We start from the raw sequence: 25876 nt of genomic DNA on the forward strand, positions 1-25876 counted from the left end.
CATTAGGTATCCCTGTGTCTGAAAGTGCCCGGTGTACTGAATATAGGGGATCTGCAGTGCTCCTCTTCTGTCGGAAAGGGGTTAATAGGAGCACTGCAGATGCGCTATATTCAGCCAGGCTGAATTCCTAGTGGGGGGGGGGGGGGAAACAATCCTCAAGCTCAGGGAAGGGGCAGACAGACAACCAAAACACCCCCTCTCCTTCCCCAGCACCACCCTTCCCCAGCACCCAGCAACTACTGCACCCAAAAACCCTGACTATTTTAATTTTTGAAATTTTCCAGTAGTGCTGTATTTCCCCCCTCGGCTTATACATGAGTCAATACGTTTTCTCTTTTTTTGTGGTAAAATTAGGGGCCTCGGCTTATATTCGGGATGGCTTATACTCGAGTATATACGGTAATCAGTATCTCCACATACATAACAATCCCTAAAATAAAATTTGTATATTCTATGTGATAAACACCATAAATATTAAAAATCAAATACCAAAATTGACATTTTATGATCATCTCAACTCTCAAAAAGTAATGAATAAAAACTGACTATAAAGTCACATGAACCCACAAAATACAAGGTCTCATAAAAAATACATTGAAATAAAATATTAAAAGTTATGAAAGCGGGAATGCAGAGAGCGGTAAAGTGTTAATGCTTAAATGTGCTAAAGGGTAAAATGTATATAAGGCGCAAGAATTTTATGTGTCAGGTGCCTTTATTTCAGCTTTAAGTTCAAATCCACAATAAACAAGTGACATTTTCTTGCTGGCTTTAGCAAATTTACTGTGGCTTATCCAAAATACATATGGAGACTAAAAACCCTTTAAGTGCCAGGTTAAACTCCGCTACATCTGTAACTCACTAACGCTGGGTTCACACCAGTGCTTGATTTCCATTTTCAGGTTTCCGTCTTCTGCAGACAGAATACGGACACAAAGTCCTGCAAGTCCGACTTTGTGTCCGGTTAAAAAAAAACGGTTTCGCCGTGGAGAGCATAAAACACTCACCGGCGCTCATGGCTGGACACTTTTCAAACAGGACATTTTTCTCTCTCCATAGAGACCCCCTACGCATTTCACCAGCCTATCTGGATCATCAGGGCACTTTTCACTTGATAAAGCCGCAGTGCGCCACATCCTGGGAGCTCCTGAGCTTATATTTGTTCTGTCACATTGGGGAGACCGCTTTTACCCCTTGCTGTGCAGGAGGGGGGTGCTTATCATCTGCCATCAGATTGCCTAGTTAAGATAATAATTTTAATATTATTAAAAGTTTCCGTAAGTTTTATCTTAGAGACCAATTCCCCATTGAGTCTTATGTACTAAATAAGATAATGTCCGTTCTACTATTTTGGCGATCAGTTGAGGGTGTATGATCCACTTTGAATAATTTTAAAATATGCTGTTCATGGTTTTTTTCAAACTAAATTTTATTTAAAATCTGACTTAAATGAACAAAACAACTGTTTTATAAAACAACTCGAGAGCTATGGTGTTGACCATAGACCTAGTTCATTTTTTGCAGTTTAATGCAATTTTTCTAATGGCACGTGCTTTTCCATGAAAAAACTACATACATACAGTATACTACATCAAAATGTAAGGCGTGACTGGGTCTTAAACACTTGATATGATACTTAAGTACAGTCTTGAAGATAAAAGCAGATACTGGCCCCAGTACAAGAACATGCAAATTGTCATACTGTTCCCAACTTATTTTTCATGGTTGGATCCTTTCTCGTAATTTGGGACCGCGTTTATGAATTACTTGTTTGGCAATCTTAAAGGATTGCCTATTTTGCTTATTCATCAATATCCCTGTATACTGAAGTTCTGGTGTGACCAGCCGGTGACATAACAACCTCTCAGCCTTTTGAAGTCCTGGCTTTAGGTTGTAACCGAGAATTCTAGATAGTCCAGTCTGATATGGTTTTAAGAATTTGTCTCTTATTTTGGATGGGTCTACTTGACCTTGTAGACAGATTTCAGAATGCACAGCCCTCCTCCTCCGAAGTTCCTGCACCTCCCTCTGCATTCTGTCGCGTCCAAATGCGTCTACTTTTTCCCAGAATGACTTGTTGAAGTAAACATATAGCTGCCAGTCAAGTTGGTTCCAAGTTTTGACATTCTCTTGAGTCTCCTCAGAAAGAACTTTTCGCCTGGTGGCGTTTCTGCTATTTAGTGGGAACGACAAGACGTCATCAAAACTCCAGCAGAGGGCGTCCTTCAAAAGAATCAATGATACATCAAAGTATTCTGCGATCAGGATCAAGTTGAACATGACTTCTACAGTTTTCTGGGCCAGCTCAAATTGCTTGGGCGTTTCAGGCGAAAGTGGATTAAAGCCAAAATCAAAGGCCATAAGGTTTTTGCCATAATTGTGGTATACACTTGTCTGGTTGTAATATCTGTAAGGATTTCGCAAGTAATCCTCTAAGCTTTTAGCTTTCATAAAGATATCTATACTCTTGTAATAGGAATATATAGACTCCATCAGAGACACTGGATTCCGAATTATGGTGAAATAAAAAGTGTCCTGGGGCATTACCCTCTCCACCTGTAAAGAATTGTGAAATGTAAGATTGTCAGTAGAGATCAAATTGGTATTTACAAGAAATTCTGTAGCTCACATGGGGTAGCATGTTCCCTATGTGAATACATCAGGGCCATCTTAACACATTGGCGCGCCAATTGCAAAGGTTTTATAAATTTCCTATCACCACCATTTAGGAATACATGATTAATAGAGATGAGCGAACACTAAAATGTTCGAGGTTCGAAATTCGATTCGAACAGCCGCTCAATGTTCGTGTGTTCGAACGGGTTTCGAACCCCATTATAGTCTATGGGGAACAGATACTCGTTAAGGGGGAAACCCAAATCCGTGTCTGGAGGGTCACCAAGTCCACTATGACACCCCAGGAAATGATGCCAACACCTCTGGAATGACACTGGGACAGCAGGGGAAGCATGTCTGGGGGCATCTAACACACCAAAGACCCTCTATTACCCCAACATCACTGCCTAACAACTACACACTTTCCACATTCAAAAAAACCTCTATCAAAGTGGGAAAATACCTGGAAACCTTCTTTACTCCCCAAATGGATGGACACAAACCCCAATTTAAGCTCAACAAACAGTAACAACCACCCCTTTAAATCACGTTCCCCATGACAACCACAAATGGAATAGGCAATGGGAATTCCAAAAGCCCTCACCCTTAACTGTCATTTTGAGTGTGTGTGTGTGTGTGTGTGTGATGTGGTAAGACCTTCCAAAATTCACTTTTCTAGCCCTTAACATGAGCCCTTCCAAACAAAGTTACAGGACCTTAAGCCGAGCTACCAGCAGAGATTGAGGCCCTTGGCATGAGTAGAGCCTTGCACCAGCAGTGTTTTTGGCACTTAGGGTGAGTTGAGCCTTGTACCAGCGTGTGTCCCTTAACATCAGGCGGGCCCTAAGTTCTGCGCTTTGCACAAAAGTTCCACATTAACTAGGCTGAATGGTACAAAGATTAGTAGGCCCGAGAACCAGGAACAGGTCTTGCAATGGCTGTCGGATAACGCTTAAAGCACATTGTCCACCAGCCAGGCAGCCTCTACCTCCTCTTACCCAACAGTCTTGTCCTCCTTCCACCCAAAATTCCCAATCTTCCCAGAACAATAACCCCAACTGTCCCTGCTCCCCAGAGCTGTTCTCCCTTCCTTTGACTGTACCGCAACCTGCCCCTCCATTTCGCGATTCCACGGACCTAACAGACGAGTATCTGTGTCCAGATGCTCAAACACTAGAGTCTCCTCCATTCCATCTCCGGTCGATTTGGTGGCGGATGACCAGCAACCCACCCTCATCGACGACGATGAGACGCAGTTGCTGTCAGGGCAGCCAGTTGACATGCGCATTGTGCAGGAGGAGGAGGCGAGACAGGAGTTGGAAGAGGAGGTGGTGGACGACGAGGACACCGACCCCACCTGGACAAGGCAGATGTCAAGCTGGGAAAGTAGTGTGGATGTTGAGGCAGGTGCAGCACCAAAAAGGGTAGCTAGAGGCAGAGACATGTCCAGAGGCAGAGGTCAGCTGCTTTGCCGAAGCCAGGCCAGACCCGGAATGTCCGAAGATGTTCCCTTTTGTACCCAGCCCAGAAAAACTCCCCCATCGAGGGCACGTTTCTTGAAGGTGTAGAGTTTTTTTCAAGGAATGCGCCGAGGACAGATATAGTGTCGTCTACACAATTTGCCTCTCGAAATCGAGTAGGGGCCCTGAGAAGAGCAACCTGTCCACCACTTCAATGCACCGTCATTTGGAATCCAAGCAATGGAATCAGTGGCAGGCAGCAACGGCAGGACAAACGTCGCCCGCCGTTCATGCCACTGCCTCTGCTCACAGTGCTGGCGATGCACTCCAGAGGACGAGCCAGGACATCACTTCATCTGCCTCCGCCACTTTGTTGACTTCTCCCTCATCCTCCCCTGTTTCTGTCTTATCTCCTTCTCCTGCACCATCAAAGGCACCATCAGGCGCTTCTTTACAACAACCCACCATCTCTCAGACATTGGAGCGCCGGCAGAAATACACCGCTAACCACCCACCCACGCAAGCCTAGAACGCCAACATCGCTAAACTGCTGGCCCAGGAGAGGTTGGCGTTCCGGCTTGTTGAAACTCCCGCCTTCCCGGACCTGATGGCAACTGTGGCACCTCACTATGCCGTCCCTAGCCGTCTCAACTTCTCCCGGTGTGGCGTCCCCGCCTTGCACCAGCACGTGTCACTCAACATCAGGTGGGTCCTTAGTTCCGCGCTTTGCTGCAAGGTCCACTTGACCACCGACACATGGACAAGCGCCTGTGGTCAGGGATGCTGCAGTGCTTATCTTTAATGACAGGCAGGGTGAATGTGGTGGAGTCTGTTCCCCGGGTGCAAACTGGGGTGGCCTATCTCCTCTCCCTGGCCAAAATTCATGGCAGGAGTAGACTGAAACCCTACGAAGCTGCAACCTCCACCCCAGCTACTAGCGGAAAACACTGTAACACTGGCATGGGGAGATGTCAGCAGGCCGTGCTGAAACTGATCAGCTTGGGGGACAGACAGCACAGTGCCTCCGAGGTCAGGGATGCCATCCTGGCTGAGATGGCATTTTTTTTTCCCTGCTACACCTGGGGCCTGGCATTTTTACGCCTGTGATAATGGCTGGAACCTGGTAGCGGCTCTGGAGCTTGCCAGCCTCCAACACGTTCCATGTTTGGCCCACGTCTAACCTAGTGGTGCAAAGTTTTTTAAAAACATACCCAAATGTACCGAAGCTACTGTTGAAAATGCGGCGCTTGTGCGCCCACTTTTGCAAGTGCACAGGAGTCGCTGCTAGCCTAAAAACACTCTAGCAAGGCCTACATCTGTCCAAACACAGGCTGTTGTCCGTCATTCACACACGCTGAAACCCTACAATACCATATCTTGAGCAGGGTGTGTGAGCTGCACAGACCTTTGATGGAGTTCCATCTACAAAACCCAAGGGTTCCTCAAAGTCAGCAACCAAAGTTTCTGCACCATGAGTTTCCAGGGGTGGCAGAGTTATGGCTAGGGGCAGAGGCATGGATAGGGATGATGTCTAGGGGCAAAAGCAGTGTGGATGTGGAGGCAAGCTAAGCAGGAAAAACTGGGGGTACAAGCTAAGGCATGGACTGGGGCGATGTCTAGGGACAAAAGCAGTGTGGATGTGGAGGCAAGCTAAGCAGGAAAAACTGGGGGTACAAGCTAAGGCATGGACTGGGGTGATGTCTAGGGGCAAAAGCAGTGTGGATGTGGAGGCAAGCAAAGCAGGGAAAATGGTGGCTAGAGGCAAAGGGATGTCCATAGGCAGCAAGGGCAAAGATGCAAAACTCTCCCGTTTCAAGAATTTTCCTGACTTGTCTCCCCACAAAACATTCCTGGGAGGAGGGCTGAAACACCACCCTCCTCCGCTGTTAAATTGACCCCAGCTACGAGCTGGAAATGCTGCAACACTGGTGTGGGGAGATGTCAGCGGGCCGTGCTGAAGCTCATCAGCTTGGGGGCCAGACAGCACACTGCCTACAAAGTGAGTCATGCCATCCTCGATGAGACGGCAATGTGGTTTTTGCCACTGCACCTGGGCCCAGGCATGTTGTCATGTGTGATAATGGCCGTAACCTGGGATTGGCTCTGTAGCTTGGCAGCCTGCAACATATTCCATGCCTGGGCCACGTTTTTAACTCATTGCTGCTAATCTTTTGAAAAAGGTACCCCAATGTTCCTGAGCTACTGGTGAAAGTGTGGCGCTTGTGCGGATAGTTTTTAAAGTCTATAGTTGCCGCTGCTAGCCTCTATGCACTCCTACAACGCCTGTACCTGCTGGAACAACGGCTGTTGTGCGACGTCTCCACACTGCTGGCACTAAACATATCATGTGTTGAGCAGAGTGTGTGAGCAGCACAGACCTTTGATGTAGTTCCAACTCCAAAACCCTCGGGTTCGTCAAAGTCAACTCCCTCAGTTGCTCAACCATGAGTGGCCATGGGTGGCAGACTTATGTGAAATCCCATCCCATCCATTGCACTGGACACGAAACATTAGCATGCGCTCAGCACAACTTCGGATATGGCAGCTGCGTTAAGCAGGGTGCAGGGTACAACACAGACCAGGCCCGAGCACCAGGAACAGGTGTTAGAAATACTGCAGCATCTGCCATTTCCTTCCAATTTTGGGGTTTTGGACCCGCCACCGACTTGTCTGGACCTAAGTGGGGATCATGAGACACAGTTGCCATCAAGGCAAGCTGTGGTCATGTGCGGTTTGCAGTAAGGGGGCAGTGCGCAATTGGAAGAGGAGTTGGTGGATGACGAGGCCACCGACCCCACATGGACAGGGTTGATGTCTAGGGGCTAAAGCAGTGTAGATGTAGAGGGAAGCTAAATCAACAAAAATCCTGGGTAGAAGCAAAGGCATAAACTGGGGTGATGTTTAGGGGCTAAAGCAGTGTAGATGTGGAGGGAAGCTAATTCAACAGGAAAAAAAAGGGTAGAAGCAAAGGCATAAACTGGGGTGATGTTTAGGGGCTAAAGCAGTGTAGATGTGGAGGGAAGCTAATTCAACAAAAAAAAAGGGTAGAAGCAAAGGCATAAACTGGGGTGATGTTTAGGGGTGAAAGCAGTGTAGATGTGGAGGGAAGCTAAGCAGCAAAAACAGTGGGTAGAAGCAAAGGCATGCAAAACTCTACCCTGTTGGAAGACTTATTCCTAGGTCTGGAACACGTTAATGGCCCCCCTGGACAAATTACTGCCACTCAGGGGCCTAGTGTCACCAGGAGGGACAAGTATAGGCGCATGTTGTGGGAACACCTGGCCGACACCAGCTCTGTCCTCTCCGATCCCTCTGTGCTCTACAGCCTACACTTATTTTCTCATCTTTTTTTCTGAACTGCACATCTCTTGCCTGCTTCCTTTGGGATCTTAGAAATGGTGGTCCACTTCCACAGATGGTAACTTCAATAGACAGTGTAACGGGAGTAGCTGAGGGATCGCTGTCTTAACCACTTTTTGGCACAAAATTAACTTCCAAAGCCAAATATGGTGCAAGTATATGATGCAAGGACACCTACACACCTATCTCTGACACATTGGGAGTTCACCCTCATGCGCCCTTTTGGCCTGCACCATCATGCGCCTCTTCCCAGCCACTCCACATTTCCCAAGCTTTTCATTGCAGGCAGAAGTACAACACAACCCACCCCCATGCACAAGCCTTTAACAGCCTCATCGATAAACTGCTGGCCCTGGAGATGTTGGTGTTTGTTTATGCTTCTGGAGACCCAGGCCTTCCGTCAGCAGATGGCAGCTGGGGCACCTCCCTATGCTGGGCCTAGCCGTTACTACTTCTCTTGGTGTGCTGTCTCTGCCTTGCGCCTGCATGTGTCCCATAACATCAGTCGGGCCCAGAGCTCTGCGCTTTGCTGCAAGGTCCACTTGACCACCGACACATGGACAAGCGCCTGTGGTCAGGGATGCTGCAGTGCTTATCTTTAATGACAGGCAGGGTGAATGTGGTGGAGTCTGTTCCCCGGGTGCAAACTGGGGTGGCCTATCTCCTCTCCCAGGCCAAAATTCATGGCAGGAGTAGACTGAAACCCTACGAAGCTGCAACCTCCACCCCAGCTACTAGCGGAAAACACTGTAACACTGGCATGGGGAGATGTCAGCAGGCGGTGCTGAAACTGATCAGCTTGGGGGACAGACAGCACAGTGCCTCCGAGGTCAGGGATGCCATCCTGGCTGAGATGGCATTTTTTTTCCCTGCTACACCTGGGGCCTGGCATTTTTACGCCTGTGATAATGGCTGAAACCTGGTAGCAGATCTGGAGCTTGCCAGACTCAAACACGGTCCACGCATGGCCCACGTTTTCCAACTTGTTGGTGCCATGTTTCTTTGAAACCTACACCATTGTGCCTGATATACAGGTCAAAGTGGGGCCATTTTCATAAGTGAGAACTAGCCTCTGCTAGGCAGAAAACATTCAGAGCACACTCCTCTCATCTTCGCACCGTTGGCTGGCGGAGGAAGACGAGGGGGTTGGAGTGGCATCTGATGTCCCTATCCCACACGAGGCTAGAGGGTGCACTTCAGTGCATCCCATTGCTTCACCACAAATGGTGTGAAGGGGAGTGGAAAATGGAGGAAATGGAGAGTGACCCTTACAGTTGGGGCCAGCAAAGGCATGCCAAGTAACACACTGGCACACATGGCTGACTTCATCTTGGGTTGCTTTTCAACACATATTTCACATCATGAAGAACAAATAATACTGGATTTTTACAAGCCTTGAACCCCGGTCTAGGTCTAATGTCTGTTCCTTTCTTATATTAGGGGAGAGGGAAAAAAAATTACTTCAGTGATACGTTTAGCGTACATAGACTGACTATTAATGTGTATCCCACTTAGTGTTGTTAGGGTTACACACCGTCACAACCTGGCTAAAGCTTCTATAGCTGTTAATAAAGTCAACATAACTTTACGGTATCCAAAAAGACAGCTGTACCGACAGAGAGCAAGACAAATGTCAACCAAAGCTGTGAGCTCTGAACACCCACAGTGACTTTGGCGTCATCATCATTATAAGGGAGCGGGTGGTAATAAATAACTTGGCAGTGCCTAAAACCCAAAAAGCTTATACAACTATATTTACATTAAGATACACAAATGACACTTTTCAGTAGCATGTCATGAGACAAGCTGATAAGCTCTTCCTTTGTGCAGTGCTATTTGAAAGTTAAACGCTGCCTTTATTTTAATTCTGGAGAAGGTGCAGACATTAGATTTAGAACATGTTGTCTTCATTGTCCAAATCCTCTATATAGGTAACGTGTTTTTCGGGCCGAGCTGTCTGGGAACGAGCTGGTGCAGCACTGACAACCTGGGTGAATATGGCAAGAGCCTGAGATGTAGGGTGAATGAATCCCCAAATTATTTGTGGAATTCCCAGTGAGACAATGGCACTGTATACCAGTAGCAAAAATTGTGGGTGCACGTAACCCCCATATATTCTTTGAATTCCCAGTGAGACAATGGCACTGTATACCAGTAGTAAAAATTGTGGGTGCACGTAACCCCAATATATTCTTTGAATTCCCAGTCAGACAATGGCACTATATACCAGTAGCAAAAATTGTGGGTGCACATAACCCCAATATATTCTTTGAATTCCCAGTCAGACAATGGCACTGTATACCAGTAGTAAAAATTGTGGGTGCACATAACCCCAATATATTCTTTGAATTCCCAGTCAGACAATGGCACTGTATACCAGTAGCAAAAATTGTGGGTGCACATAACCCCAATATATTCTTTGAATTCCCAGTCAGACAATGGCACTATATACCAGTAGTAAAAATTGTGGGTGCACATAACCCCAATATATTCTTTGAATTCCCAGTGAGACAATGGCACTGTATAGCAGTAGCAAAAATTGTGGGTGCACGTAACCCCCATATATTCTTTGAATTCCCAGTGAGACAATGGCACTGTATACCAGAAGTAAAAATTGTGGGTGCACGTAACCCCAATATATTCTTTGAATTCCCAGTCAGACAATGGCACTATATACCAGTAGCAAAAATTGTGGGTGCACATAACCCCAATATATTCTTTGAATTCCCAGTCAGACAATGGCACTGTATACCAGTAGTAAAAATTGTGGGTGCACATAACCCCAATATATTCTTTGAATTCCCAGTCAGACAATGGCACTGTATACCAGTAGCAAAAATTGTGGGTGCACATAACCCCAATATATTCTTTGAATTACCAGTGAGACAATGGCACTGTATACCAGTAGTAAAAATTGTGGGTGCACATAACCCCAATATATTCTTTGAATTCCCAGTGAGACAATGGCACTGTATAGCAGTAGCAAAAATTGTGGGTGCACGTAACCCCCATATATTCTTTGAATTCCCAGTCAGACAATGGCACTATATACCAGTAGCAAAAATTGTGGGTGCACATAACCCCAATATATTCTTTGAATTCCCAGTGAGACAATGGCACTGTATAGCAGTAGCAAAAATTGTGGGTGCACGTAACCCCCATATATTCTTTGAATTCCCAGTGAGACAATGGCACTGTATACCAGTAGTAAAAATTGTGGGTGCACGTAACCCCAATATATTCTTTGAATTCCCAGTCAGACAATGGCACTATATACCAGTAGCAAAAATTGTGGGTGCACATAACCCCAATATATTCTTTGAATTCCCAGTCAGACAATGGCACTGTATACCAGTAGTAAAAATTGTGGGTGCACATAACCCCAATATATTCTTTGAATTCCCAGTCAGACAATGGCACTGTATACCAGTAGCAAAAATTGTGGGTGCACATAACCCCAATATATTCTTTGAATTCCCAGTCAGACAATGGCACTATATACCAGTAGCAAAAATTGTGGGTGCACATAACCCCAATATATTCTTTGAATTACCAGTGAGACAATGGCACTGTATACCAGTAGTAAAAATTGTGGGTGCACATAACCCCAATATATTCTTTGAATTCCCAGTCAGACAATGGCACTGTATACCAGTAGCAAAAATTGTGGGTGCACATAACCCCAATATATTCTTTGAATTACCAGTGAGACAATGGCACTGTATACCAGTAGTAAAAATTGTGGGTGCACATAACCCCAATATATTCTTTGAATTCCCAGTCAGACAATGGCACTATATACCAGTAGCAAAAATTGTGGGTGCACATAACCCCAATATATTCTTTGAATTACCAGTGAGACAATGGCACTGTATACCAGTAGTAAAAATTGTGGGTGCACGTAACCCCAATATATTCTTTGAATTCCCAGTCAGACAATGGCACTGTATACCAGTAGTAAAAATTGTGGGTGCACGTAACCCCAATATATTCTTTGAATTCCCAGTGAGACAATGGCACTGTATAGCAGTAGCAAAAATTGTGGGTGCACGTAACCCCCATATATTCTTTGAATTCCCAGTCAGACAATGGCACTATATACCAGTAGCAAAAATTGTGGGTGCACATAACCCCAATATATTCTTTGAATTACCAGTGAGACAATGGCACTGTATACCAGTAGTAAAAATTGTGGGTGCACGTAACCCCAATATATTCTTTGAATTCCCAGTCAGACAATGGCACTGTATACCAGTAGTAAAAATTGTGGGTGCACGTAACCCCCATATATTCTTTGAATTCCCAGTGAGACAATGGCACTGTATACCAGTAGTAAAAATTGTGGGTGCACATAACCCCAATATATTCTTTGAATTCCCAGTGAGACAATGGCACTGTATAGCAGTAGCAAAAATTGTGGGTGCACGTAACCCCCATATATTCTTTGAATTCCCAGTCAGACAATGGCACTATATACCAGTAGCAAAAATTGTGGGTGCACATAACCCCAATATATTCTTTGAATTACCAGTGAGACAATGGCACTGTATACCAGTAGTAAAAATTGTGGGTGCACATAACCCCAATATATTCTTTGAATTCCCAGTCAGACAATGGCACTATATACCAGTAGCAAAAATTGTGGGTGCACATAACCCCAATATATTCTTTGAATTACCAGTGAGACAATGGCACTGTATACCAGTAGTAAAAATTGTGGGTGCACATAACCCCAATATATTCTTTGAATTCCCAGTCAGACAATGGCACTGTATACCAGTAGCAAAAATTGTGGGTGCACATAACCCCAATATATTCTTTGAATTACCAGTGAGACAATGGCACTGTATACCAGTAGTAAAAATTGTGGGTGCACGTAACCCCAATATATTCTTTGAATTCCCAGTCAGACAATGGCACTGTATACCAGTAGTAAAAATTGTGGGTGCACGTAACCCCAATATATTCTTTGAATTCCCAGTGAGACAATGGCACTGTATAGCAGTAGCAAAAATTGTGGGTGCACGTAACCCCAATATATTCTTTGAATTCCCAGTGAGACAATGGCACTGTATAGCAGTAGCAAAAATTGTGGGTGCACGTAACCCCCATATATTCTTTGAATTCCCAGTCAGACAATGGCACTATATACCAGTAGCAAAAATTGTGGGTGCACATAACCCCAATATATTCTTTGAATTACCAGTGAGACAATGGCACTGTATACCAGTAGTAAAAATTGTGGGTGCACGTAACCCCAATATATTCTTTGAATTCCCAGTGAGACAATGGCACTGTATAGCAGTAGCAAAAATTGTGGGTGCACGTAACCCCCATATATTCTTTCAATTCCCAGTCAGACAATGGCACTATATACCAGTAGCAAAAATTGTGGGTGCACATAACCCCAATATATTCTTTGAATTACCAGTGAGACAATGGCACTGTATACCAGTAGTAAAAATTGTGGGTGCACGTAACCCCAATATATTCTTTGAATTCCCAGTCAGACAATGGCACTGTATACCAGTAGTAAAAATTGTGGGTGCACGTAACCCCAATATATTCTTTGAATTCCCAGTCAGACAATGGCACTGTATACCAGTAGTAAAAATTGTGGGTGCACGTAACCCCCATATATTCTTTGAATTCCCAGTGAGACAATGGCACTGTATACCAGTAGTAAAAATTGTGGGTGCACATAACCCCAATATATTCTTTGAATTCCCAGTGAGACAATGGCACTGTATAGCAGTAGCAAAAATTGTGGGTGCACGTAACCCCCATATATTCTTTGAATTCCCAGTCAGACAATGGCACTATATACCAGTAGCAAAAATTGTGGGTGCACATAACCCCAATATATTCTTTGAATTACCAGTGAGACAATGGCACTGTATACCAGTAGTAAAAATTGTGGATGCACATAACCCCAATATATTCTTTGAATTCCCAGTCAGACAATGGCACTATATACCAGTAGCAAAAATTGTGGGTGCACATAACCCCAATATATTCTTTGAATTACCAGTGAGACAATGGCACTGTATACCAGTAGTAAAAATTGTGGGTGCACATAACCCCAATATATTCTTTGAATTCCCAGTGAGACAATGGCACTGTATACCAGTAGTAAAAATTGTGGGTGCACGTAACCCCCATATATTCTTTGAATTCCCAGTGAGACAATGGCACTGTATAGCAGTAGCAAAAATTGTGGATGCACATAACCCCAATATATTCTTTGAATTCCCAGTCAGACAATGGCACTATATACCAGTAGCAAAAATTGTGGGTGCACATAACCCCAATATATTCTTTGAATTACCAGTGAGACAATGGCACTGTATACCAGTAGTAAAAATTGTGGGTGCACATAACCCCAATATATTCTTTGAATTCCCAGTGAGACAATGGCACTGTATAGCAGTAGCAAAAATTGTGGGTGCACGTAACCCCCATATATTCTTTTAATTCCCAGTCAGACAATGGCACTATATACCAGTAGCAAAAATTGTGGGTGCACATAACCCCAATATATTCTTTGAATTACCAGTGAGACAATGGCACTGTATACCAGTAGTAAAAATTGTGGGTGCACATAACCCCAATATATTCTTTGAATTCCCAGTCAGACAATGGCACTGTATACCAGTAGTAAAAATTGTGGGTGCACATAACCCCAATATATTCTTTGAATTCCCAGTGAGACAATGGCACTGTATAGCAGTAGCAAAAATTGTGGGTGCACGTAACCCCCATATATTCTTTGAATTCCCAGTCAGACAATGGCACTATATACCAGTAGCAAAAATTGTGGGTGCACATAACCCCAATATATTCTTTGAATTACCAGTGAGACAATGGCACTGTATACCAGTAGTAAAAATTGTGGGTGCACATAACCCCAATATATTCTTTGAATTCCCAGTCAGACAATGGCACTATATACCAGTAGCAAAAATTGTGGGTGCACATAACCCCAATATATTCTTTGAATTACCAGTGAGACAATGGCACTGTATACCAGTAGTAAAAATTGTGGGTGCACGTAACCCCAATATATTCTTTGAATTCCCAGTCAGACAATGGCACTGTATACCAGTAGTAAAAATTGTGGGTGCACGTAACCCCAATATATTCTTTGAATTCCCAGTGAGACAATGGCACTGTATAGCAGTAGCAAAAATTGTGGGTGCACGTAACCCCCATATATTCTTTGAATTCCCAGTCAGACAATGGCACTATATACCAGTAGCAAAAATTGTGGGTGCACATAACCCCAATATATTCTTTGAATTACCAGTGAGACAATGGCACTGTATACCAGTAGTAAAAATTGTGGGTGCACGTAACCCCAATATATTCTTTGAATTCCCAGTGAGACAATGGCACTGTATAGCAGTAGCAAAAATTGTGGGTGCACGTAACCCCCATATATTCTTTCAATTCCCAGTCAGACAATGGCACTATATACCAGTAGCAAAAATTGTGGGTGCACATAACCCCAATATATTCTTTGAATTACCAGTGAGACAATGGCACTGTATACCAGTAGTAAAAATTGTGGGTGCACGTAACCCCAATATATTCTTTGAATTCCCAGTCAGACAATGGCACTGTATACCAGTAGTAAAAATTGTGGGTGCACGTAACCCCAATATATTCTTTGAATTCCCAGTCAGACAATGGCACTGTATACCAGTAGTAAAAATTGTGGGTGCACGTAACCCCCATATATTCTTTGAATTCCCAGTGAGACAATGGCACTGTATACCAGTAGTAAAAATTGTGGGTGCACATAACCCCAATATATTCTTTGAATTCCCAGTGAGACAATGGCACTGTATAGCAGTAGCAAAAATTGTGGGTGCACGTAACCCCCATATATTCTTTGAATTCCCAGTCAGACAATGGCACTATATACCAGTAGCAAAAATTGTGGGTGCACATAACCCCAATATATTCTTTGAATTACCAGTGAGACAATGGCACTGTATACCAGTAGTAAAAATTGTGGATGCACATAACCCCAATATATTCTTTGAATTCCCAGTCAGACAATGGCACTATATACCAGTAGCAAAAATTGTGGGTGCACATAACCCCAATATATTCTTTGATTTACCAGTGAGACAATGGCACTGTATACCAGTAGTAAAAATTGTGGGTGCACATAACCCCAATATATTCTTTGAATTCCCAGTGAGACAATGGCACTGTATACCAGTAGTAAAAATTGTGGGTGCACATAACCCCAATATATTCTTTGAATTCCCAGTGAGACAATGGCACTGTATAGCAGTAGCAAAAATTGTGGGTGCACGTAACCCCCATATATTCTTTTAATTCCCAGTCAGACAATGGCACTATATACCAGTAGCAAAAATTGTGGGTGCACATAACCCCAATATATTCTTTGAATTACCAGTGAGACAATGGCACTGTATACCAGTAGTAAAAATTGTGGGTGCACATAACCCCAATATATTCTTTGAATTCCCAGTCAGACAATGGCACTGTATACCAGTAGTAAAAATTGTGGGTGCACATAACCCCAATATATTCTTTGAATTCCCAGTGAGACAATGGCACTGTATAGCAGTAGCAAAAATTGTGGGTGCACGTAACCCCCATATATTCTTTGAATTCCCAGTCAGACAATGGCACTATATACCAGTAGCAAAAATTGTGGGTGCACATAACCCCAATATATTCTTTGAATTACCAGTGAGACAATGGCACTGTATACCAGTAGTAAAAACTGTGGGTGCACATAACCCCAATATATTCTTTGAATTCCCAGTGAGACAATGGCACTGTATAGCAGTAGCAAAAATTGTGGGTGCACGTAACCCCAATATATTCTTTGAATTCCCAGTCAGACAATGGCACTATATACCAGTAGCAAAAATTGTGGGTGTATATAGCCCCAATTCTATTGCTAGGGGACTTGCAGGGTATTTCTGAGGTGAAGGTGGGGGGGCACACCGTTGGAACGGTGATTTGGGGTGTATATATGGGGTATACGGGAATACACTGTCAGTGTGTTCCATTCAGGATCCTGGGAAAGCTGGGTTGCGGCGATTGAGCCCGTCAGTGCCACGTTACACTGACAAGCTTCTCCCTGGAATTGAAGTTATATGTAAGCCCAATATATTCTTTGAATTCCCAGTGAGACAATGGCACTATATGGCAGTAGCAAAAATTGTGGGTGTATATAGCCCCAATTCTATTGCTAGGGGACTTGCAGGGTATTTCTGGGGTGAAGGTGGGGGGGCACACCGTTGGAACGGGTATCGGGGGTATATATCGGGTATACGGGAATACACTGACAGTGTATTCCATTCAGGATCCTGGGAAAGCTGGGTTGCGGCGATTGAGCCCGTCAGTGCCACGTTACACTGACAAGCTTCTCCCTGGAATTTAGCTCTTACAAGAGCTGTTGGTTGTCTTCTCCTTCCTATCCTAGCCTGTCCCTGCCTACCCAGAATCTAAGCCCTAGCTAGCTGGACGGAAACCTCCGTCCTCGGTGAATTGCAAGCTCAGAATGACGCGAACCTGGGCGGCGCTGTTCTTTTAAATTAGAGGTCACATGTTTTCGGCAGCCAATGGGTTTTGCCTACTTTTCTCAACGTCACCGGTGTCGTAGTTCCTGTCCCACCTACCCTGCGCTGTTATTGGAGCAAAAAAGGCGCCAGGGAAGGTGGGAGGGGAATCGAGTAATGGCGCACTTTACCACGCGGTGTTCGATTCGATTCGAACATGCCGAACAGCCTAATATCCGATCGAACATGAGTTTGATAGAACACTGTTCGCTCATCTCTAATGATTGACCCAAATTATAATGACCCATCGGTGACTCCCACATGGAATAATGCCCCTTAGTGGTCCCACAAAATATAATGCCTCTCAGTGGCCCATAACACTGCAGACGCAGACACTGCAGACATTAACCTATCCCACCCCAGTGGCCCATCAAACATAATATTACAGTCTTATGAAAAAGTTTGGGCACCCCTAGAGGACACCAGATAAAATCCCACTGAACTCAATGGAATTTTTAATGGATTTGTGACGGTTTTGTTAGTGTCCATTGTTAAAATCTTGTAACAAACTCTAGCAACGGACACTACTGATGGTCACCAACGGTAGTGTCAATGACCCCTTATATAACTTATGTTTCCCAATCCAGTAGTCCAATAATAAATGCATAATAAATGTCTTTATTTAGCACTATTTACATCTGCCGACATGAGCAGTCCCGTGTAGCCGGCCGGCAGTGTGTAGGCGGCCTGGGATGGCAGCGGTGGCCGAAACATGCGGGCTGCCGCCATGTTGACTACCGTCTCCCCGGTCAATCACCCCTCCCACACTTCGCTGGCAACGTATGGTGCCACAGTGCTGGCTCCATAGCCCGCCCCCACCCTGCCATGCACCAGTAGTCTAAGGTGCATGGAAATACCTGGACTGGCGTAATGCCAGCTCCTACAGCAGGGCCGGAGTGAACTTTTGAGGGTCGCGGTGGCGATTTGGGGTGAGTGACCTCATTTAGAGTAGCCTATCCTTCCTTCCTGGGCAATATGTCGGTGTGTGTGAAATTTCAACAAAATCTATTCACCTGTTTGGCTGTGATTGAGGAATAAACATCCAAACACACAAACCCATAAACATCCAAACTCACAAACTTTCACCTTTATAATATTAGTAGGATTAATATTATTATTACTATATTTACTTAAAGCCCATGAAACATATGTTTCCAGGTGTTTAAATAGAGCCTATAATAGGTGCGTCTTTAAAGCATACCTCCAACTATACAACAGCTTTTCATAAAAAGAATAGTATGGGTGAATATAAGAAACGTAATATATCTTATTGAGGAAATGTTTCCTTCTCAACTCATCAAGTTCAGTTACTTTTTACATTTTCATCTATTGAGAGGAGAGGGGGAGGGTGCTGCTGCTGAAAAAGGCATGTTTAGGAGCATAGCTATATGCAGTGCAGAGGTAGTATCAGGTCCTGGGACCTAAGGGGGACACAAAGGTTTCTTTGCCACATAAAATATACCAGTATTCAACATGGAATGTGGTAGGTAAGGACCCCATTAAAGATTTTGCATTGGGGCCCAGGAGCTCAACGTTACACCTCTAGGACAGAAAGAGGGACAAAATGTGGGCATACCACAGCAAATTTAGCTCCACCTACTTCTAAATTAACTCCGCCCATACCCATCCATTTCTCATTGGGTACACCCTACACCCTACATCTCTCCCCTCACAGTACACCCATGCACCCCACATTTCACTCCCCCCACAGCACTCCCATTCATCCCACATCTCAAACCCACACAGTCAACCTTGCACCCCACATCCCCCCACAGTACACTCTGCACCCCACAGTACATCCTGCATCTCACATCTCTCCCCCACACACAGTACATCCTGCATCTCCCATCTCTCCCCCACACACAGTCCTTAGACCACATATCTCTCCACCTCTTCCAGAGCTGCATGGGATACAAAGACATGCCTACCTAGTCACGTGACTGTCTGATGTCACACAGGTCCTTCTGAATGCAGTAGTCAAATTTTCCCCCAATCACCCCCCGCTCTGATCCCAGTTACAACCTTTTATCTGTTATAAGAGTGGATGGTGATCAGGGGAAAGTTTAATAAGCAAAACACTTCAGGGGCAGAACAGGACATGCGGTAAGCCCTGCGGGACTGCATATCGGGACGGTCCTGCAGGATGTGGGACGGTTGGTGACTGAGGAAACTCTTGTAAAACTGCTATGTTTCAAGTCTCTACTGCACAGAATGAGACAATAAATCAATTAGCAGCTCCCTCCTCCCCTCTCCATAGACTTGTGTGTGAACTGGATACAGACTCTATGTAAACGAACAGACTGAGTGAAACTAAGAAGGAGATGGAGAGCAGCTTAATTAGTGGAGAAGGAAACAGATTTATTCTGTTTCTTATATTCACATCTACTATCTACTCTATATTTGGAGGTAGACTTCTTAAATTGTCTAGTCTGAGTTTCTACCACCTGTGGCGCAATTTGGTGTATTTTTTCATTTTTAAGTCATGCCCACTCATCCAGCAAGTCTGGAAATTTTACCTCAAAGTAGATGCGCCAAAAATGCATAAAATATTAAACTACTTACCAGTTGTGTAACACAAAAGCTTCTATCTAGCATAGAATGCAATGTAAATATGAAACCATATATAAGTATCATGAAGTTTCCATTTTTTTCCACATTTATGGCCTAGTTCCATTGCTAGGAGTACCATGGATTCAGTAAGCATACCTCTGCGAGCTGGAAGCGCAAGTGGTGACACATGATATCATAATGAGGCCTGATTCTTCTTACGAAGCCTTCCACAAAGTAAGCCATGAAGTTATTGGGATAAAAGAACTGTGTCTGGTTATTAGTGGGTAGTGCAAATGTCAAGTTGTGTGATTCTCCAAACCGTAAGAGAATATTCATGATGGTACTACTGGCTGTTTTATGGGTTTTCAGGAAGAATATATGTGTGTGAGGCCGGCACGATCTCTCTTCTTGCCCACCATCAGAGTCGGTCTCTGCATCTTCACAAGGTGACAGATCAGGAATCTTAGGGCACCTGTAAATAAAAGGTATACCTTAACAACTACAGGACTTACATGATGATCAGAAATACACTAGATCCTTAGAGTACATGGGCCCGTTTTTAGAATTGTTGGTTTAATATCAGCATGGGATGGACAGTGAACTGAGAGACCATTTAGGCAGATAATCTAATACTGTATATCTTAAGACTTTTGTGTAAACTTAGAATAGACAGTCTTAAAGAGATTCTATCACTGTCCTTGGCTACTTTAAACCATTGGGGGCAGTGCTGTAGATGTTGTTTTTTTTTTGTTTTTTTTTAAATTGTTTATTTATATGAAATTTTTAACAATAAAAGAAAAATAACAAAACCAATAACCAGTATCAATTCAAAAACAGTGCAACGAATATGCAACAGGCAACTTATGAATAAAGGACAGGGACATGGATAACAGACACAGACAAGAGAAGACAAGACAAGGAAACGGAAGGGGAAGAAACAACAAGGGTATAGCCTGAGGTTCCAGAAGATAGCATAATCACAGGGGTTGAATAGCCCAAAACGAGTCCCACAAGTTCCAAATTGCATGAAACCGGTCCTCCCCATCATTAAGCATAGCTGTCAAATATTCCAGAGACAGCGTATTCCTGATCCTGGAGTAGAGCTCCTCTAGAGATGGGAGGGGGGGGGGGCTGGCTGACGCCAGTGTTTAGCAATCAAGCATCTAGCAGAAGTAAGGAGGAGTACAAAAAGTCGCAGGGCAGGCTTGCGCAACTTCACCGGAGGGAGATTAAGGAGGTATGTTTTGGGGGATAGAGGAAAGCACAAACCCAGAACTCTGTATAAGAGATCCCGGACCTGACACCAATAAGGGACCAGGGAGGGGCAAGACCAGAATAGATGAAAAATGTTCGCAGGGCGAGCACCACAACGCCAGCAGCAGTCCGGAATAGATCTATCAAAGGAATGAAGGAGCATCGGTGTGTGGTACCAATGCATTAGCATTTTAAAAAATTTTTCCTTATGAACAACACAGCTCGAGGTCTTAAAACCTCTACTCCAGATAAGGGACCATTCCTCCTCCAAGAGAAGATGTTGTTTACAGAATAAAAACGAGACCTTTCTTATGTTTCAGAGCCCCAGGGATGCTTAGAAAAAGCATTTTGTTCTTTATTCAAATGAGTTTCTCGGAACACGGGGGAGTTTTTTTCTATTACTGAACACTGCTGCATCATCACTAAACACGCCCATCCTGCATTCAGCTCCCTCCCCTCCCGTGGGCAGTGGGAGGATCAACTCACACTGAGCGGTCATTACAGTGTACAGCCTCTATGAAACAGACTGCATGCGATGTAAGCAGTAGAGATGAGCGAACACTAAAATGTTCGAAATTCGATTCGAACAGCCGCTCACTGTTTGTGTGTTCGAACGGGTTTCGAACCCCATTATAGTCTATGGGGAATATATACTCGTTAAGGGGGAAACCCAAATCCGTGTCTGGAGGGTCACCAAGTCCACTATGACACCCCAGGAAATGATGCCAACACCTCTGGAATGACACTGGGACAGCAGGGGAAGCATGTCTGGGGGCATCTAACACACCAAAGACCCTCTATTACCCCAACATCACAGCCTAACAACTACACACTTTACACACTCAATACCACCTCTCAGACAGTAGGAAAACACCTTGAAACATGTGTATTTGGCACTTGGAGTGAGGAGAGCTTGTCACCAGCAGTGAATTTGGCCCTTGTAGTAAGTTGAGGTTGGCACCAACATTTGTTTTGAAAATCAGGGTGGATTGAGCCTCTAACCAGCAGAGTTTGGGCAAATTCATGGTGGAGGGAGCCTCTAACCAGCAGAGTTTGGGCAAATTCATGGTGGAGGGAGCCTCTAAACACCCCAGTTTGGGCAAATTCATGGTGGAGGGAGCCTCTAAAAACCCCAGTTTGAACCAATTCATGGTGGAGGGAGCCTCTAAACAGCCAAGCTATGGGAAGTTCATGGTGGAGGGAGCCTCTAACCAGCCCAGTTTGGACCAATTCATGGTGGAGGGAGCCTCTAAAAACCCCAGTTTGGACCAATTCATGGTGGAGGGAGCCTCTAAACAGCCAAGCTATGGGAAGTTCATGGTGGAGGGAGCCTCTAACCAGCCCAGTTTGGACCAATTCATGGTGGAGGGAGCCTCTAAAAACCCCAGTTTGGACCAATTCATGGTGGAGGGAGCTTCTAAACAGCCAAGTTTTGGGAAATTCATGGTGGAGGGAGCCTCTAAAAACCCTAGTTTGGCCAAATTCATGGTGGAGGGAGCCTCTAACCAGCCCAGTTTGGACCAATTCATGGTGGAGGGAGCCTCTAAACAGCCAAGCTATGGGAAGTTCATGGTGGAGGGAGCCTCTAAACAGCCAAGTTTTGGGAAATTCATGGTGGAGGGAGCCTCTAAAAACCCCAGTTTGGACCAATTCATGGTGGAGGGAGCCTCTAAAAACCCCAGTTTGGCCAAATCATGGTGGAGGGAGCCTCTAACCAGCCCAATTTGGACCAATTCATGGTGGAGGGAGCCTCTAAAAACCCCAGTTTGGACCAATTCATGGTGGAGGGAGCCTCTAAACAGCCAAGTTTTGGGAAATTCATGGTGGAGGGAGCCTCTAAAAACCCTAGTTTGGCCAAATTCATGGTGGAGGGAGCCTCTAACCAGCCCAGTTTGGACCAATTCATGGTGGAGGGAGCCTCTAAACAGCCAAGCTATGGGAAGTTCATGGTGGAGGGAGCCTCTAAACAGCCAAGTTTTGGGAAATTCATGGTGGAGGGAGCCTCTAAAAACCCCAGTTTGGACCAATTCATGGTGGAGGGAGCCTCTAAAAACCCCAGTTTGGCCAAATCATGGTGGAGGGAGCCTCTAACCAGCCCAGTTTGGACCAATTCATGGTGGAGGGAGCCTCTAAAAACCCCACTTTGGCCAAATCATGGTGGAGGGAGTCTCTAACCAGCCCAGTTTGGACCAATTCATGGTGGAGGGAGCCTCTAAAAACCCCAGTTTGGACCAATTCATGGTGGAGGGAGCCTCTAAACAGCCACGCTATGGGAAGTTCATGGTGGAGGGAGCCTCTAACCAGCCCAGTTTGGACCAATTCATGGTGGAGGGAGCCTCTAAAAACCCCAGTTTGGCCAAATTCATGGTGGAGGGAGCCTCTAACCAGCCCAGTTTGGACCAATTCATGGTGGAGGGAGCCTCTAAAAACCCCAGTTTGGACCAATTCATGGTGGAGGGAGCCTCTAAACAGCCAAGCTATGGGAAGTTCATGGTGGAGGGAGCCTCTAACCAGCCCAGTTTGGACCAATTCATGGTGGAGGGAGCCTCTAAAAACCCCAGTTTGGACCAATTCATGGTGGAGGGAGCCTCTAAACAGCCCAGTTTGGACCAATTCATGGTGGAGGGAACCTCTAAACAGCCAAGCTATGGGAAGTTCATGGTGGAGGGAGCCTCTAACCAGCCCAGTTTGAACCAATTCATGGTGGAGGGAGCCTCTAATCAGCCCACTTTGGGCAAATTCATGGTGGAGGGAGCCTCTAACCAGCAGAGTTGTGGGAAATCAGGGTGGAGGGAGCCTCTAACCAGCAGAGTTGTGGGAAATCAGGGTGGAGGGAGCCTCTAACCAGCAGAGTTGGGGGAAATCAGGGTGGAGGGAGCCTCTAACCAACAGAGTTGGGGGAAATCAGGGTGGAGGGAGCCTAGTATTAGCAGAATTGTGCAACGCTTATGGTGGATGAGTATGAGGATGCGGACGAATTGGAGAGGTTGAGCACAGACATGGAGTTTCATGTTGGGGTACTTTACACAGGTGGGCACGAAAATGAAGGCTCTATCCAGTGGTGGTTCATTTTTATCAAAGTGAGCCGGTCGGCACTCTCAGCTGACAGACGGGTGCGCTTGTCAGTGATGATGCCACTGGCTGCACTGAACACCCTCTCAGATAGGACACTGGCGGCAGGACAGGACAGCACCTCCAAGGCATATAGGGCAAGTTCAAGCCACAGGTCCAACTTCGACACCCAATACGTGTAGGGCGCAGAGGGGTCGGAGAGGACAGGGCTGTGGTCGGAAAGGTATTCCCGCAACATGCGCCTATACTTCTCACGCCTGGTGACACTAGGACCCTCCACTTTGGCGAGGGGGTGCCATCAAGGTGTCCCAGACCTTAGACAGTGTGCCCCTCGTTTGTGTGGACCGGTGAGAACTTGGTCGCCTACTGGAGGAACTGCCCTCCCTGCCGCCAACGTCACATGCTGGAAACATCTCCATCATATTCTGCACCAATTGCTTGTGGCAAGCATTGATGCGATTGGCCCTCCCCTCTACCGGAATAAAAGAGGAGATGTTGTTTTTATACCGGGGGTCAAGGATAGCAAAGATCCAGTACTGGTTGTCCTCCATGATTTTGACAATACGCTTGTCGGTTGTAAAGCACCCCAACATGAACTCAGCCATGTCTGCCACAGTGTTAGTTGGCATGACTCCTCTGGCCCCACCGGAAAGTTCAATCTCCATTTCCTCCTCATCGTCCATGTCTACCCATCCGCGCTGCAACAATGGGACGATTCGAAGTTGCCCGGAAGCCTCCTGTATCACCATCACATCATCGGACAACTCTTCTTCCTCCTCCTCCTCCTCCTCCTCCATTAAACGCGATGAAGCGGACAGATGTGTGGACCTACTCTCCAGCTGTGACGGATCGGATGCTATCCCTGACTCCTCTGTGTGATCTGAGTTATCCCTGATGTCAATCAGGGATTCTCTCAGAACACACAAGAGCGGGATTGTAAGGCTCACCATCGCATCCTCAGAGCTCACCCTCCTTGTGGACTCCTCAAACACCCGTAGGATGTCACAAAGGTCTCTCATCCATGGCCACTCATGGATGAGAAACTGAGGCAGCTGACTTTGTGGCACCCTAGGGTTTTGTAGCTGGTATTCCATCAAAGGCTGCTCAACCACTCTATTCAACATCTGAAACGTTGAGTTCCAGCGTGTGGGGATGTCGCACAAAAGCCGGTGTTGTGGCACATGCAGGCGTTGCTGGAGAGATTTTAAGCTAGCAGCGGCTACTGTCGACTTGCGAAAGTGGGCGCACATGCGCCGCACTTTCACCAGTAGCTCTGGAACATTGGGGTAGCTCTTTAGGAAACGTTGCACCACTAGGTTGAAGACGTGGGCCAGGCATGGAACATGTTGGAGTCCGGCAAGCTCCAGAGCTGCTACCAGGTTCCGGCCGTTATCACAAACGACCATGCCTGGGCCCAGGTGCAGCGGCTCAAACCATATTGCCGTCTCATCGAGGAGGGCATCCCTCACCTCGGAGGCAGTGTGCTGTCTGTCCCCCAAGCTGATCAGCTTCAGCACGGCCTGCTGACGTCTACCAACGCCAGTGCTGCAACGTTTCCAACTCGTAGCTGGGGTCAATCTAACAGCGGAGGAGGAGGCGGTGGCGGAGGAGGAGGCGGTGGCGGCGAAGGAGGAGGAGGAGGAGGAGGAGGAGGAGGGGGGTGTTCTTCTCGTGTCCCTGCCAGGAATGTTAGGCGGGGAGACGAGGTACACCGGGCCAGTTTGGGAAGCTGTCCCAGCCTCAACTACATTCACCCAGTGTGCCGTCAGTGAAATGTAGCGTCCCTGTCCGCATGCACTTGTCCACGCGTCGGTGGTCAAGTGGACCTTTGTGCAAAGCGCGGAACTAAGGGCCCGCCTGATGTTGAGTGACACGTGCTGGTGCAAGGCGGGGACGGCACACCGGGAGAAGTAGTGACAGCTAGGGACGGCATAGCGAGGTGCCGCAGTTGCCATC

General features: G+C 45.7%; 1 protein-coding gene across 1 annotated transcript in view; it reads right to left on the reverse strand.

The window, feature by feature from the left end:
• Nucleotides 1–1719: 1719 nt before the first annotated feature.
• Nucleotides 1720–25876, reverse strand: part of LOC142198552 (galactose-3-O-sulfotransferase 2-like) — a 35861-nt gene continuing 11704 nt past the window's right edge. The window contains exon 3 of the mRNA XM_075269585.1: nt 1720–2556. Coding sequence (XP_075125686.1) covers nt 1720–2556 — 837 coding nt within the window. The remainder of the gene's footprint in view (nt 2557–25876) is intronic.

The sequence above is a fragment of the Leptodactylus fuscus genome, chromosome 3 (assembly GCF_031893055.1).
Source record: "Leptodactylus fuscus isolate aLepFus1 chromosome 3, aLepFus1.hap2, whole genome shotgun sequence".
NCBI lineage: Eukaryota > Metazoa > Chordata > Amphibia > Anura > Leptodactylidae > Leptodactylus > Leptodactylus fuscus.